This window comes from Myotis yumanensis, unplaced genomic scaffold, assembly GCF_028538775.1.
Source record: "Myotis yumanensis isolate MYYU_CA2020_CCGP unplaced genomic scaffold, mMyoYum1.0.hap1 SCAF_10, whole genome shotgun sequence".
Classification (NCBI taxonomy): domain Eukaryota; kingdom Metazoa; phylum Chordata; class Mammalia; order Chiroptera; family Vespertilionidae; genus Myotis; species Myotis yumanensis.
The window spans coordinates 8369998-8386564 of NW_027223761.1; the positions used below are offsets into that span (position 1 = coordinate 8369998).

Here is a 16567-nt window from a genome sequence, read left to right on the forward strand (position 1 = left end):
AAAATTCTCACCCTAAACCTGTAGAATTTGTGTTTTTGAAAGTGATTTGATAATAGCCAAAAGTAGAAATAACCCAAATGTTCCATCATCACATGAATAGGTAAATAATATGTGGTATATCCATGTAATGGAATATTTTTCAGTCATAAAAAGGATCAAAGCACTGATACATGTTGTATGGATGACAGTGCTTAAAAGCATTTTGCCAAGTAAAAGGATCCAGACCCATAGTCCTCATACTGTACAATTTCATTTACATGAAAAGTTCAGAGAAGGAAAATCTATAGAGACAGAAAGTAGATTAGTGATTGCCTGGGTTGGGGTAGAACTGGGCAGTGACTCCTAATAGGCACAAGGATGTTTGTTTTTTTTAATAATAATTAATAGAAGACTTATTTAAACAATAATACACATAGTCCTCATACTAGACTTAATGTGAGATGTTAAATGTTTGATCCAATTTTCCTTCCTGGATAAGTTTTTCTTTCCTATCTCTCTATCAGTTTTAAAAACGTAATACCAGAGAAGAGGGACCCAATTCCAATCACAGCTCTTAAGAGTGAGGCCTTGGGAGTGGGTCTGAAATTGGGATAGGCATTTGCTGATCTTGTGTAGGCCCAATGATTCAAAGCAGGATCTTTGATGGGCTCTAGGAGGCTGGGTTCGTTGAAGCAGGTACTCTCTTGTAAGCAGGTATCTTATGGCCATCTGCTCAGCTTGTACTTTCCAGGTTTCTGGAGATACGTCGTATTCAACTAGGTCGAGGGTAGGGGTCAGGGTGGCCAAGCCCAATGGCTTGTACTCTGGGAATGCCTTCAGGCATCTTTGGAACCTGGCGCACAACTTGGGCACGAGTGGTCTTCCTGAAGTGATAGAAATGTTTTGTTGGACTGTGGTGATGGTTGCACAACTTGATGAGTTTACTAAAAATCTTTGAATGGTATGCTTAAAACAGGTGAATTTTGTAGTATGTAAATCATAGTTCAAAAAAAGCTGTTTTAATTTTTAAAATGTGATTTGAGCTCAAATATTTTATTTGTGTTTGCTTCCCCCCTCCCCCATTTGCCTCCAGTTTGGAGAAGAAAGTAAAGGAGATTGTGCATAAAGCTTTTTGGGATTGCTTGAGTGTCCAGCTAAGTGAGGACCCCCCAACCTATGACCATGCCATTAAACTTCTCGGGGAGATCAAAGAGGTAAGGTGAAGAGCAAATTGTGGTGCTTTTCTGGTGTGTTAGGAATATTCAACTTCTCTGTGTTGCTGTGCCAGAAGACTAAAGAAGTTAGGGATGCAGTTAAATTACTTGCCGAAATGTGGATGGAGTACTTTTGGCTTAAAGTCCCTTTTAAAGTTTCAAACGAGCTACGGTAACCTGAAGGCATTCCTTTGTAGACAAAGAAAAGGTTAATATTTTAAAAAACAGAATTATTTAGAGAAAATTTATTTTATGAATTATAGGTGATTTATAAAATTTTCAATAGGTGTGGACACGTTCAATTTATAGTGGCCCAAAAGTGATTCAGCCTGAGGAATACAGAAGGCCTTAAGTGAAAGGTAGGGCTGTTTTTGTGATACCTTTAACAGGAGTATCAAAGAAGAGATGTTTCTGTGGAAATTGGCCTCTGTGGTTGGTTCACAGGCTTGTGTTAATTAATGTGTTTTACTTTTCTCACTTCTATTCATATTGCATCCAGTTGAGCGTTATCTAGAACTTAAATGGAAACTTAGATAGCTCTAAATGATTTGTAGACATGTTTTTCTATAGATTTGTTGAATGAGGGGTTAAAATATGTGCAGCCTTATAGTAACAGTTGGTAAGTCCTCATTTGGGTAGGAGTAAATTCCTGTATATATAATAAAAATGATGTCTGACTAGGAAACTGATTAAACTTGGCTGTACTCTTTTGCAGACTCTCTTTTCTTTCTTGCTGCCTGGTCACACTAGACTGAGAAACCAGATTACGGAAGTCTTGGATCTGGATCTCATAAAGCAGGAGGCAGAGAATGGGGCCCTTGACATTTCCAAGCTGGTTGAATTCATTATTGGCATGATGGGGACGCTGTGTGCACCTGCTCGAGATGAGGAAGTTAAGAAGCTAAAGGACATTAAGGAAATAGTGCCCCTTTTCAGGTATGAGAGTCGTGTTAATCACCTCAAGTGCACCTAGAACACAGAACCTCTTTTCAAAAACCTCTTCTCAAATATAGATAACTCATGCATTTTTGTTGTTATTGTTAATCCTCACCCGAGGATATTTTTCCGTTGATTTTTAGAGAGAGTGGAAGCGAGGGGAAGAGTCAGAGAGAGAGAAATATCTATGTGAGACACTTTGATTGGTTGCCTCCCACACGCACCTCGACCAGGGCCAGGGATCAAGCCTGCAACCGAGGTACAGGCCCTTTACCAGAATTGAACCTGGGACCCTTCAGTCTGTGGATCGACGCTCTATCCACTGAGATAAACTGGCTAGGGCAGATAACTCAGGCATTTAAAAAAATTTTAAAAAGCAAACATTTTATAAAACATAGAAAGGTAGAAAGAAGAAAAAAGTTCACCCATACCACCAAAAGGCACAATCACTGTTATAATGTTGATATATATATTTTTAGTTTTTTACCATTAATTTTTTTTATTCCAAATCTACAGAAAAGTCACAAAAACAGTGTAATTATGACTCATATACCCTTTATGTAGATCCACCAATTTTTAACATTTTGTCAATTTGCTTTCTTTGTATTTTGTTTATTTATTTTATCTTTTTATTCTTCACTCGAGGATATGTTTTTATTGATTAGAGAGAGAGAGAGAGAGAGAGAGAGAGAGAGAGAGAGAGAAACATCGATGTAAGAGAGAAACCTTGATTGGTTGCCTCTTATACACGCCCCCACCGGGGATGGAACCTGCAACCTAGGCATGTGCCCTGACCAAGAACTGAACCCACAACCTTTTTGGTGTACGGATGATGCTCCAGCCAACTGAGCCACCCCGCCAGGGCTCCCAATTTGCTTTCTTTATATATACTTGTGAGTATGTATGCATGTGTGTATGTTCTTTTCTCTTGAACCTTGTGAGAGTTAATGGCAGACATTGTGACATTTCACCTTTAAATATTTCAACATCTCCTAAGAATGTAGACATTCTATATAATCAAAATACAAATAAGACACTCAATAAATTTAATTATAATCCTATTAACTAACATATTTTATATTAACTTTCTTTGGTCTTTTGCATGTTTATATTTAAATATATATCATTATTATTAAATTTATATAATTGTTATGCTAATGTGGACAAAGAATTGACTGATGCTGCCTGAGACTTTGACTTTTGGTTAACTGCTTAGCTATTTGTTCCTGTGAACAGATAAAGATGTTTTGTATCAAAATGGTACTAGACAACATTGCTTATGGGGAAAGTGAACTCTGATTGGTGAATTGCGTCTGGACTGAAAGGAATGATAATGAACTATAAGTACTGGATGGGACACCATAATTTGAACTTCCGTTAGTGAGGTAGCTTTCATAATTGGACCCCTAGTGAGGACCCTGGAAGCCATGCTATAGAGTTGTTACAAAATATTTTCTCACCTGAAGACTGTCAAATTACAGCAGGAAGGCTGGGGAGTGTTGAGGGGTGGGGGGGCATAAGAGATCAGCCGAAGGACTTGTATGCATGCATATAAGCATAACCAATGGACACAAGATACTGGGAGGGGGGGGGGTGAGGGCATGTGCCGGGGGGGGTGGGGGTGGGGGGCTAAAGGGAGGCCAGGGGAAGGTCAATGGGGAAAAAAAGGAGACATATGTACTACTATTTGTAATACTTTAAACAATAAAATAAATTAAAAAAAATATTTTCTCACCTGAGGCTTTTAAAAGCCAGGTGGCTCCCACATGTCTGAGTTGTGTGCTTGTGGCTGGTACTGTAACTCTTGTTGAAGAGGAATGTTTGGAGCTGCCCTGTTGGCAAGCTGTGTGAATAGATGGTGCCAAGGCTGTGGCCTAGGATAGTCTTGTGAGTCTGAATAGTCAGTTGAACCTGAGGAGACTTAGTGGGCATTGCAGGCCTGACTTTTTCTGTTAACATTATACCCTAATCATTTCACTTATTTTTAAAAAATAATTCTTTATTGTTGAAAGTATTACATGTGTCCCCTTTTTCCCCCCATTGACCTCCTCCAGCCCGCCCCTGCTCCCCGCCCCAGGCCTTCAGCACCCTATTTTCTGTGTCCATGGGTTATGCATATATGAATATAAGGTCTTTGGTTGATTACCCCCCACCCACCTACTCTCCCCCACCTTCCCTCTGAGATTCTGCACCTGTTCCATGCTTCCATGTCTCTGGAAATTTAAAGTGTCATTGAGATATTGTATATTCACATGGAGTTGTGAGAAATAATATAGTACACTTTATCCAGTTTTCCCTCAATGGTAACATTTTGTAAAATGTAGTGTATTGCAACCAGAATATTGACATTGATACAATCTACTACTCTCACTTAGGTTTTCTGATTTACTTGTATATATATTTGTGTGCTTGTGTATTTTTGTATGATTTTATTATCTGTGTGAATTTGTGTATTTGCCACCACATTTAATTTACTGAACAGTTTTAACACCACAAGGATCTCTTGCATTGCCCTTTTATAACCAACTTATATGATTTTTAAAAAACTCCCTATAAGCATTTTCAATAGCTGCAATATTCATTTGCATATAATTAAGGTTTTTGTGTGTGCGTGAAAATCGACAATTAGATTATGTATAATTATTTACTATTTAACCCAGCAATGAACATCTTTGTGCACAAAACTTTTACCTGTATTTTAGGTTATTTCCTAAAGATAGGTTCTTAAGATGGGATGACTGTGTCAAGTCTGCTCATTGGGTACATTCGGAGAATGAAACAGCAGTTCTGCCACCAGAACTAGAATGTAAAGCCCTGAAGTAAGAGACACTGAGGTAGGAGGAGATGAGAGAGGAGAGTTAACTTCCTTCCTCTCCTAGGAACGTGAATTAACCTATGTGAGAGTAGCTCCTGGGTGATGAGCTCTCTGCCCTTAACCTCGAATCTTGGCTCCTTCCTTCCTCTGTGGCTGCTGTGAGGGCTGCCCCAAAGCCAAGGAATGCATTCTGGTCTAGACAGGCAGTGGGGAGAGCTATGTTTGCTTGGGGGCAAGGGGTAAAGGGGTGGGGACAGAAAGCAGCTTAAAAATTTGCAGTCTTTTCAAACTACTACTTAAGCTTTTGTGTTTTCTAAATGTGTTTTTCTTAATTCAGTTTCTCATGATTTTTCTAACTTTTCTTGCCAACCTTTCTGAGATGAAAAGACTGTCTCAGATCACCTCTTTTTGTTAAAACTATGTTTACTTTACAAGTGTCCAGTTCTAAATCCTTTGCTCTCCTCTTTTAGGGCAATTTTTTCTGTGTTGGACCTAATGAAAGTGGACATGGCGAACTTTGCTGTCAGTAGCATCAGGCCACATCTCATGCAGCAGTCAGTTGAATATGAAAGGAAGAAGTTCCAAGAGCTTTTGGAGAAGCAGCCAAGTATGTTTAAATGTTTTGGGATGTTCTTTTGTTGTCTTTTTTTTTTAAATGTTGCTGTAGCTTGTTGCATAACAATATTATTTTCAAAACAAAACTTTAGTGTGAGAATAGTCTTATTTGAAGACAGAAAAGCACAGACATTAGTACTTGAAAAGAAAGTTTAATTGACAAACGAGAAATATAAGTAGGATATAAAAATACAAATTTGAGCCTTGGCCAGTGTGGCTCAGTTGGATGGAGCGTCGTCCTGTGCACCGAAAGGTGACATGTTTGATTCCTGGTCAGGGCACATACCCAGGTTGTGGGTTTAATCCCCGATCCAGGCACATATGGGAAGCAACTGAAGTTTCTCTCTCTCAAATCAATAAAAAACACACATTCTTGAGTAAGGATTAAAGAAAAGAATAGAAAATTGAAAGAATGATGATCTTTTTTTTTTTTTTTTTTAATATATTTTATTGACTTTTTACAGAGAGGAAGGGAGAGAGATAGATAGTTAGAAACATCGATGGGAGAGAAACATCGATCAGCTGCCTCCTGCACATCTCCCACTGGGGATGCAACCAGGTACATGCCCTTGACCAGAATCGAACCCGGGACCCCTCAGTCCGCAGGCCGACGCTCTATCCACTGAGCCAAACCGGTTTCGGCAAGAATGATGATCTTAAATAGGTTTTTAATGGTGACACCAATTTGAGATAAATTTTATGCTTGGCCTTGATTTTAAAACATGACAGCCCAGCCAGCATGGCGCAGTGGTTTGGCATCAACCTATGAACCAGGAGGTCATAGTTCGATTCCCGGTCAGGGCATACGCCTGGGGTTTCGGGCTGGGTCCCCAGTGTGGGGCTTGCAGGAGGCAGCCAGTCAGTTATTCTCTCTCATCATTGATGTTGGTATCTCTCTCTCCCTCTCCTTTCCTCTTTGAAATAAAAAATAAAATTAAATTAAAAAATGAAACAAACATGACAAACTTCTTGAGACTGTTGGAGTCACTTTTCTCCCTCCTGTGAGGTACATCAAGAAATTTCACTTTTCTTCTGTTTCATGTTCATAAATCTGTCTTCAGACCCAGAAAAGTCTTACTTTTATGAACCTCTCAGACGACTGCAGGAAAACAGATGACTGTAGAATCCAAAATTACATTGCATTTCGAGGGTGACTTATGGGTCTCTGTATTCGCAGCTATTGTCTGGGTAAATTCCAGTCTTCACATCTATTTTAAGACTAGTCCCGTTTAGCCTGTAGCTTGGCTGATCACAACGTGAAAGTGCCTGTCTCGGCATAGATTGTGTTGCTGGACCGGAATAGTTCATTCAGCCCTGAGCAGTTGTTCATCCCGCCCCAGACAGGGAAGTTGGGATGGTGCTGGGCCAGGAGGAGAAGGACAGAGCAGAGTAGAAGTATCAGACCAGAGGAAGACTGGCTGATGTTTGTTCCGTCCCAGGCTTGTGCCCAGGGTGTACGTGCATTATCAAGTATAACCCTCACACACTAAGCCTCTGAGGTGGGCCCTATATTTTAACCTCATTTTATAGATGTGGACATAGATTTGAGAGATTTTTGGCTAGAATTGATTGACCACACAGCTCACTTCCTCAACCAGTGTTGTCCTGCCTCTCAGGAGACATGCAGGGTTGTGGTCTGACTGGCGGAAGAGACTTAGTGTGAGAGCCAGGTCCGGCAGCCGGGACCCCGCGAAGGGCACACTGCTGGCCAGAGTCTAGAACTTAATACTCACAGCATAAAAGCTGAGGTTTCCCAAAGCTGCTGGGCCTTGAGAATGCTGTTGGCAGAAGAAGGCTAAAGCAAGAGCGAAGCTCAGAACCAAGAGCTCCGTGTGATCCCTGTGTTGACAGAAGCAGAGGTGTGTCCTCCTGCATCAACCAAGAGTGAACTCCAGCCATGGCCTTGGCTGCCCACGGGCTTTCAGGTGGACTCCACTGGCAGAGCTGAGCCCGTCCCAGGACCTGCCAGAGGGATTTCTTGCTCAGATAATGTGGCAGGAGCCTCATTTTCTTTCTCTTGTGTCCTTCAGAGTCCCTGGTGCCTTATTCTACTGAGAAAAGTAGGGAGAGGGTGATAGTGGATGAAAGACAACTGAGGTGCCCAACAGTGCTCCAAACGCTGCATAATACACATCAAATGTGTGACAAAGCTCACCTCCCGCAAGGCTGATGGTAAACCAGCTTGATCCGAGACTAAGATCTAGACAAGGAAAAGCCAGGGTGGGAGAGAAGAGAGCAGGTCATTGACCCTCTGTAGGTGGCAAGGCCAGGCTAGGTGCTTTATAGGCACAATCTTGTTTCATCCGCACAACAGACTGTCACGTGATGCACACTTCCTTATTTTAGGAATCTGATGTTCAGACAGATTATGACTTGGCCTAAGATCACTCAGCCAGTAATTAGTGATACTGTGATTTTGGACCAAGTTCTATTTGATTCCAAAGTCCATTCTCTGTACTACCACACCTCCAGGATGGTCTTCCCAAAGGTAATTCCGAGAAGCATCCCTCCTGATGGTTACAGTAATGCCCACAGCCTTGTTTTTCACAGATTCCCTGGACTTTGTCACCCAGTGGTTGGGAGAAGCCGCAGATGACCTTATGAATCAGACGTATAAAAATGCCCTGCCAGCTGGGGGAGGGGCCGCTGGATCGGGGGACAGTCCCATGCCTAGTCCTGTTGCTGTCCAGAATTACGCGTACCTGAAGCTTCTGAAGTGGGACCACCTCCAGCAACCTTTCCCCGAGGTAAGTGTTCCAGAGCAGGGTAACTGCTCATTTCTTTTTGTGCTGCCGAACTTTTAAAAAATAATAGTTTTGTGATGCTATAATTCATATACCACAACATTTCCCCTTTTGCATTGTACAATTCAGTGGGGGTTTTTTTTGATACTCAGAGTAATGTGACCATTACCGTTATTTCATTTCAGAACATGTTCATTACCTCAAAAAGAAACCCTGTACCCATTAGCAGTCACTACCTCCCCCACCCTCCACCTCCACCCCTGACCACGAATCTACTTTCTGTCTCTGTGGATTTGCCTATGCTGGACGTTTCTTATAAGTGGAATCATACAGTATCAGCCTTTGTGTCTGGTTTCTTTCACTAAAGATATGTTCACCCATGTTGTGGCATGTGTCAGTATGTCATTCCTTTTTTTTTTTTTATTGTATTTTTCTTTGTAAAATACACATTACAGAATTTATCAGTGTTAAGTATATAGTTCAGTAATGCACCAGGGCCTCTGAAGGCCTTAAGTATTCACATTGTTGTGCAGCCATCACCACCATCTATCTCCAGAACTTTTCCATCTTCACAGATTAAAACTGTACCGTTTATTTTATTTTTAAATTAAATTTTTAATTTTTTTCTTTGTTTTTAAAGAGAGAGAGGAACATCGATTTGTTGTTCCACTTATTTATGCATTCATTGGTTGCCTCTTATATGTGCCTTGACTAGGGATCAAACCTGCAACCTTGGTGTTTTGGGACCATACTCTTCCCAACTGAACTCCCCACCCAGGGCTATGTGCCCTTTAAACAGTAACTCATTCTTTCCTCCCTCTGCCCCTGGCAGCCACCATTCTATTTTGTGTCTCTGATTTTGACTACTCTGGGTACCTCCTATGAGTTCAATCATACAATGTTTGTCCTTTTGTGTCTAGCTTGTTTCATTCAGCATAACGTCTTCAGAGTTCATCCATGTTGTAGCATGTGTCAGCATTTCTTTTTAAGGCTTCATTTCATGGCAGTACCACATTTTGTTTATTCCTTTACCAGTTGATGAACATTTGGATTACATTTGGATTGTTTCTACTTTTTGGCTATTGTGGATAAGCAGCTGTGAACATTTGGGTACAAGTTTTTGTGTGAACGTATGTTTTCAGTTCTCTTGGGTATCTCAAACGGTTAGTTGCTGGGTCATGTGGTGACTCTAACATTTTGAGGGACAGCCAAACTGGTTTCCAAAGTAGCTGCTCATTTTATGGTCCCATCAGCAATGTATGGGGCTTCCAGCTTGTGCTGCTCAACTGCTATCCTGTTGTTACTCATCTTGATCAAACAGTAGCAGTGATGGTGCCTGTTAGTTTTATCTAAAGAAACTTCTTCCCTTTCCATGCTGAGCAATATTTTTTCTTACTATGTTTTTCACAATGAGTTCTAACTGCAGCAGTCCTTTGAGGAGATGACTAACAAGGAATTTCCCCATTTTGTCTGCAAATAGCTGGTTTGGTGTGTAGACTCCCCCTCTTTTTTGAGGGCACTCAGGCTTCTGATCTCTAGCCGCAGGCACTGCTACTTCTCTAAATATCTTTATCTCTAAGTTCCTTATGATTGTTTTCATGACATTGAAAGCCTAAGGTTTCATCTCTTGCCTCTGAGTTCCGTGTTTTGTGCCTCAAGAGGGTGCTGGATTAGGAGTAGGGAGTCGGGAGCGGGTTCTCTGCTGGAGGGCAGTTCTCAGCCTTAAAAAAATAGCTGTGAAGAGGATGGTGTTTTCATCGGGGATAGATGATTACTTTTGGAATTGATTTTTGGGAATCTTTGGTGTCCTAAACTCACTATACTGCATTCTACTGGGAGCCATCAAAGTAAGGACGCTACTGTGTAGCAAAATGAAGTAAAAAAAGAGACGGAGTTGGTTAAGGCATTTGTGTTTAACAACTGAATCTCAATCTTCAAGGATAATTTTTACTCCTTGAGACAAATTCTGGGCTAAGACCCCAAATTGTTATTGCCTTGAGTTGGTGTGTCAGCTTCTTATAGCAAGACTGGTCCTGAAAGTTCATTTGATAAACCTGTAAAAACTCAGGTCAGAAGTCATATCTCCTCAGTCTTTCTTCTGCTCTTTCCCTCACTCCACCCAGGGGACATTGCCCTGGGGGGACCCAGGGTGTCTTTAACACAGGACACAGCCATGGAAATTCACCACAGACTGCTTTCCAGGAGGCTTTGGGTTATTACCTGTCATTCCCACTTTTTCCGTTTACTGTTTATTTTTCTCTTTCTTTAACCACTTACCAATTCTTGAGCATCTCCTTTCTGCTGGGTACTGAGGGTGAATAAGTGTAGGCTCTGCCCTCAAGGACTTTCTCTCCTCCTTCACTCTGGTACCAGATAAGGTGAATCGCTGGTTTGCCCAGGACTTATGTGTATGTGTATGTGTTGTGGGGAGGGTGGTATTATTGGTCCAAAGTCTGTGTGCTCAATGCTTGGAAAGACTAAAACTCAAAACATCAGAGTCTAAGGGGAGGTTTATTGATCAAGAAGGCACCAAGAAGATGGGAGACCTCATCCTCAAATCCACCTTCTGAAAGTACAGAGTTCAGGCTTCTTTTACACCAACCCAATGGAATGTGGGAGGGGCTGATTTTGTAAAAATCCAGCCACAACAGAATTCCTCTAGTGATTAGCATGTCTGTATGCCAGACACAGCAGGAGCTATTAGCCTGAAGGCCCTGAAACTAGGCAGCCTTGCACACGTGGAGTCGGAGAGGTGGAGCATTTCACTCTTACCATGGTGGAGGTTCACAGGACTTGGGGATTTCTGTTTTAAAACCGAGACAGTCCTGGATAAACTGGGATGAGTTGGTTACCCGTGCTCTGTACCTCATTACCCTTTCCTATCTAATGATGTAACTTCTATTTATTTTATTTTAAATTTTTAAAAGTATATATATTTTTTATTTCAGAGAGGAAGGGAGAGGGAGAGAGAGAAACTTCAATGATGAGAAAGAATCATTGATCGGCTGCTTCCTACATGCCCTCCACAGGGGATTGAGCCCGCAACCTGGGCATGTGCCCTTGACTAGAATCAAACCCGGGACCCTTCAGTCCACAGGCTGATGCTCTATCCACTGAGCCAAACCAGCTAGGGCTATTTATTTTATTTAAAATATATATATTTGTATTGATTTCAGAGAGGAAGGGAGAGGGAGAGAGATAAAAACATTAATAGTGAGGGAGACTCACTGATCAGCTGCCTCCTGCACACTCCACACTGGGGATGGAGCCTGCAATCCAGACATGAGCACCGCCACCCCCACCCCCTCTACCAGGAATCGAATAGTGACCTCCTGGCTCATAGGTTAATGCTCAACCACTGAGCCATACTGGACAGGCATAATTTCTATTTATTGAGTGTTGCCTCTGGCAGCCACTTTAGATACATGGTCTTTTTTCATCTTTAAAACAGCCTTGTGAGGTAGGAATCCTCGTTCTGCTTAGGGCTGAGTTGAAAAAAAGTTTATGCTGCTATTAAATGACAGAGTCTGGCTCACACCCAATCTGTCTCGTGTTCTTTTTTTTTTTTTTAAATATATTTTATTGATTTTTTACAGAGAGGAAGGGAGAGGGATAGAGTTAGAAACATCGATCAGCTGCCTCCTTGCACACTCCCCACTGGGGATGTGCCCGCAACCAAGGTACATGCCCTTGACCGGAATCGAACCCGGGACCCTTGAGTCTGCAGGCCGACGCTCTATCCACTGAGCCAAACCAGTTAGGGCTGTCTCGTGTTCTTAATGGGTGTGCTCTACTGCAGCCTCTCTGAGGAAGAAGGGGCTCCTAGTCTTAGCCCACGTGTGAATGGAAGGATAATTCACACATGATTTCTTTATGGCTGTGAAATGACTAGAAAATCTGAGGGAAACTTTAGAGGGCTGTGTGGGGGCTGTGGCCCCACTGCCCTCTGCTGGCAGCCTGAGTCTACAGCTCAAGGGTGATTTCTGTTTTCATCACAGACAGTGCTGATGGACCAGGCTCGCTTCCAAGAGCTCCAGCTCCAGCTGGAACACCTGACGGTTCTGGGGGCGGTGCTGCTGGTCACGTTCAGCATGGCTGCCTCCGGTGTTTCCAGCCAGGCCACCTTCGCTGAGAAACTCAAGATGATCGTGAAGATCCTGCTCACAGATATGCATCTGCCGTAAGTGGCTAAAGACACCCTGGGTCCTCCCAGGGCATTGTCCCCTGTGTGTAGAGGGCCTTTAATGGATGGGTGGAGGCAGCGGGTGGGCAGAGAGCAGGCGGGAACTGGCGTCTCCAAGTGTAAGGCAAGATCTAGGGCCAGCTTCTAGGAATCGAGAGACCTTGCTCTCCAGCTTTCTTTACTCCAGCAGAATTTATTCAGTCATTTGGTCAAAGTTAGAATCAACTCCATGTTAGAAAGGCTCTAGGATAGTGGCTTTCACATATTTCTGACCAGGACCCATAGTAAGAAATTTATTTTCTATTGTGACCTAGTACACACTTAGACACATCACATATGTAAATACAAATTTCAAAAATTGCAATCTACCCTAACTATGTTTAATACACCCAGGTATTTCTATTCTATTCCATTAAAAAATACTGTTTGCTGCCCTAGATGGTTTGGCTCCGTGGATAGAGCGTCGGCCTGCAGACTGAAGGGTCCCGGGTTTGATTCCAGTCCAGGGCACATGCCTGAGTTGCAGGCTCGATCCCCAGTAGGGGTCATGCAGAAGGCAGCTGATCCATGATTCTCTCTCATCATTGATGTTTCTATCTCTCTCCCTATCCCTTCCTCTCTGAAATCAATAAAAATATATTTTAATAAAAATACTGTTTGCTGCCTGGCTGGTGTGGCTCAGTGGTTGAGCATCGACTCATGAACGAAGAGGTCACCAGTTTGATTCCCGGTCAGGGTACATGCCTGGGTTAGTACGGGGCATACAGGAGGCAGCTGATTAATGTTTCTCATTTACATTTCTATCTATCCCTCTCCCTTTCTATCTCTCTCAAAATCAATAAAAATATATTTTTAAAGTTTTCTGCCCTTTGCACATTTCTCATAGACATTTTGTGCTGGGTATATTGGATTATTTTATCAACCAGCACTAATGAACACTTTTTTTTTCTTAAATATTTTTATTGATTTCAGAGAGGGAGAGAGATAGATAGATAGATAGAGAAATATCAATGATGAGAGAGAATCATTGATTGACTGCCTCCTGCACACCCCTACTCTGGATTGAGCCTGCAACCTGGGCATGTGCCCTTGACTAGAATCAAACCCAGGCCCTTCAGTCTGCATGCCGACGCTCTATCCACTGAGCCAAACCAGCCAGGGCTAATCCAACTTTTAAGGGCAGCTGCTGTAAGTGCTCTTACAGTGAAGTCAGATTAGGCCATTTATGTGGTTTATAGCATATGGAAAATTTAGAATGGTTCTAAGTAAGCAAGGTCTGACAAGATCTAATTGAGAAGATTCCTCAAGGGGAATGTCCCCAAAACATTTTCATCCTTACAAAAGGAGGACTTTTACTGCTGAGTTTGCATAAAGCATGCATGTGTTTGGTGCAGTGAGGGGCACGTCCACATGTTGTGACTAGGGGTTCAATAGGGAAGGAGGGTGTTTGCTGAGCTGAGGCCTCGCCTGGGGCTCTTGTGCAGGTGTAACCCTGAGCTGTGACCAAGGTTCCCCTCCAGTAACACTGCTCTGTCAAAGTTACTGATGAGGGGGGCCCTGTTCAGCGAGTCCTTAGGAGTCCAGCCCTGCATGGCCATATTCACCCTGGCAGTCAGAGCTGGTGCCAGCAGTGAGTGCAGGGCTTGCACATTTGCTCCCACTAATTCTGCCGTTTAAAGAATCTAGACCCCGAACAAAGGCAATTAATTGCCTTTTCACAGAATACCTGCCAGCAGACCAGCAGAATACCTCCCAGAATACCTAGCTGCTGGGAGGGTTCCCAGCAGACCTGGGGCCCCAAGAAATCCATATATTAATTTTCTTAACCTTTAGATTTCAGTTTTACTCATTCTTTTAAAGTAGTTATAGTCACGTCTTTTGAAAATTAAAAGGGAAAAGGTGTATTGAATGAAAAGTTTCTCTCCCACTTCTGTCCCATTGCTACCGAATTTCTGGTGTCTTGTGTATTGTTCCAGTTATTCAAGATATTCCTAAGTCAGTTCCAGGCCTGTTTTACCACACATGCTAGCAAGAAGTCTGGTTTTGAGTTGTTGGTCCTGACGTTATCTGAGTTCTCCCCTTCCCACTGTCCTTTCTGGGGTTGGGAGGAAAGAGAGAGGAAGGGAGAGAGTGCAGAGGGGAGAGGTTACGGGCAGCGAAGAGAGTCACAGATGTTTCCTTTGGACACATCAGTCCACAACTTGGTTGTATGATTTTTATCAGGGCATGGGCAGAGGTGCACCTTGTTTATAGGTTCTTTCTTCCCTGGCGTCTCCTTTCCCTTTTCTACTCAAGCTCCTTCCAGCTGAAGGATGCCCTGACGACCATTGGTGAGAAAGTCTGCTTGGAGGTGAGCAGCTGCCTTTCTCTGTGTGGGTTCACCCCCTTTACCACGGACAAGGAGATCGTGCTCAAGGGCCAGATCCAGGCGGTGGCCAGTCCTGACAACCCCGTCCGCAGGATCATGGGTACGTTCTGGGGGAAGGCAGGAAGTAGGGATCACCACTTGCCATTAGGGTGACCCAAAGGTTTGGGCAAATGACCAGACAGCCATCATTGTTTTGAAGGCTTTGAGTTTGAAATTACAGCCCTTGGTCCAAAAGCCTGCTCCAGCTCTGCCAGCATGGTTCAGTGGCTGAGCGTGGCCCTTTGAACCAGGAGATTGCGGTTCGATTCCCGGTCAGGGCACATGCCCGGGTTGTGGAGCATGATTCTCTCTCATCATTCATCTTTCTCTCTCCCTTCCTCTCTGAAATCAATAAAAACATTTTTTTTTTTTAAAAAATCCTGCTCCAGCAAAAGCTGAATGATTCATGGTTATTAGATATCAGGTTGGATAGAAGGGTGGACCAGTGGTGGGTCTGCTTCTAATATATGATTTTTTTTTATTCTTAGTAAAAGAATATTTTTTTACTTTTTTCATATTTATGAAAAAAGAGGTACGTGGATCAGTGGTTTTGAAAAAAATATTTTGTCCCAGTCCTGCAATGGTCACAATTTCACCTGTGCATCACTCCGGAGCAGCCTCTGAAGATATTGCCGTGCCCTCTGACCATCAAGATTAATATTATTGAGAAGCAGGAAAGTGCCTGTACTTAGAGCTGTCCTTGTCCCGCCATCCTGGTTGTTTAGTAACAGCCAGTTATAGACATGGAGATAGAACCTGCCCTCACAAAGGAATGACACAGGATCTCCACTTCTGGGTGAGGCTTCCAGCTCTGGGAACCTTGGAAAACCAAACTAACTTTGGTGATCAGTTAGCAGTTTCTCTCCGTTTTTGGGTTCTGAAGGGTGTAAGTCATTTATTCCTGAGAGGGTTCCCCAGGGCAGGGTGTGGGCAAGTAGTGTGGAAAAGCCCATTCAATATAAATGTTCCTATTGCTTTTGTAATAAAATCTGTAAGAAACATGGCTTGTACTCACAATTTTTTGGCTAATGAGGACACAGGAAAGTGCAGAAGCATTGTATAAGGGAATGGGCTAAAAAAGCATCAACCTAAATTATTCCTCAGAGTAGGACAACTTCACAAATGCCACCAACTCCATGGCCTCCCATGGTAGGCATTGAAGAAGGAAGTTCATGCTTCTTTCATACGGACTTAGTGGGAAAAGACAGATCACAAGCCATCAGTGCGGGAATCTTCTTTCTGCTTTTGAACTTGTGATTCCTGCTTTATTTTTATCCCACTTTTTTTTATGTGATCTTCAACAATGGCTCATGTTGGTCGCAGTATGACTTGCTCCTCTGAGAGCAGAACCTGTTAATGCTCTGGTTTCCCAGCATTTATCCATACATTTGTTCTTGCTTTCCAAATGTATTTTGAGCTTTTATAGGGGCCAGGTTTCATGCCAGGGACTGTGCTGGATGCTGGGGAGAGAACACAATAAGCATGAGTTCTACCTTCATAAAACTAACCATCTAGAGGGGGAGAGGAAACAATGCAAATGTGATGACTATTCAGAAGTCCAAGGTGCTCTGGGTACCTGATCTGGGAGGTGGTCAGGAAAGACTTTCCTAAAAAGATGATGTTTAAGTTAGAAATGGAAGCATAACCATGTTTATAAAGTCACCCTGGACAAGA

At 42.7% G+C, this 16567-nt stretch overlaps 1 protein-coding gene and 1 pseudogene across 10 annotated transcripts in view; one reads left to right on the plus strand and one right to left on the minus strand.

Moving 5' to 3' along the window:
- Positions 1–16567, plus strand: part of TCP11L1 (t-complex 11 like 1) — a 32409-nt gene that overhangs the window by 10091 nt on the left and 5751 nt on the right. For 6 of the 10 annotated variants that reach the window (XM_070427746.1, XM_070427750.1, XM_070427748.1 and 3 more), the window contains 6 exons: positions 1073–1193; positions 1909–2129; positions 5415–5551; positions 8110–8306; positions 12302–12483; positions 14782–14954. In XM_070427746.1, the coding sequence (XP_070283847.1) occupies positions 1073–1193; positions 1909–2129; positions 5415–5551; positions 8110–8306; positions 12302–12483; positions 14782–14954 (1031 nt within the window). Of the gene's footprint in view, positions 1–1072; positions 1194–1908; positions 2130–5414; positions 5552–8109; positions 8307–12301; positions 12484–12924; positions 13083–14781; positions 14955–15381; positions 15690–16567 lie in introns of those variants that run through there. The other 4 variants (XR_011472954.1, XR_011472955.1, XR_011472956.1 and 1 more) reach the window with 4 other exon arrangements.
- On the minus strand, positions 431–1062 carry LOC139019015 (NADH dehydrogenase [ubiquinone] 1 beta subcomplex subunit 4 pseudogene; annotated as a pseudogene).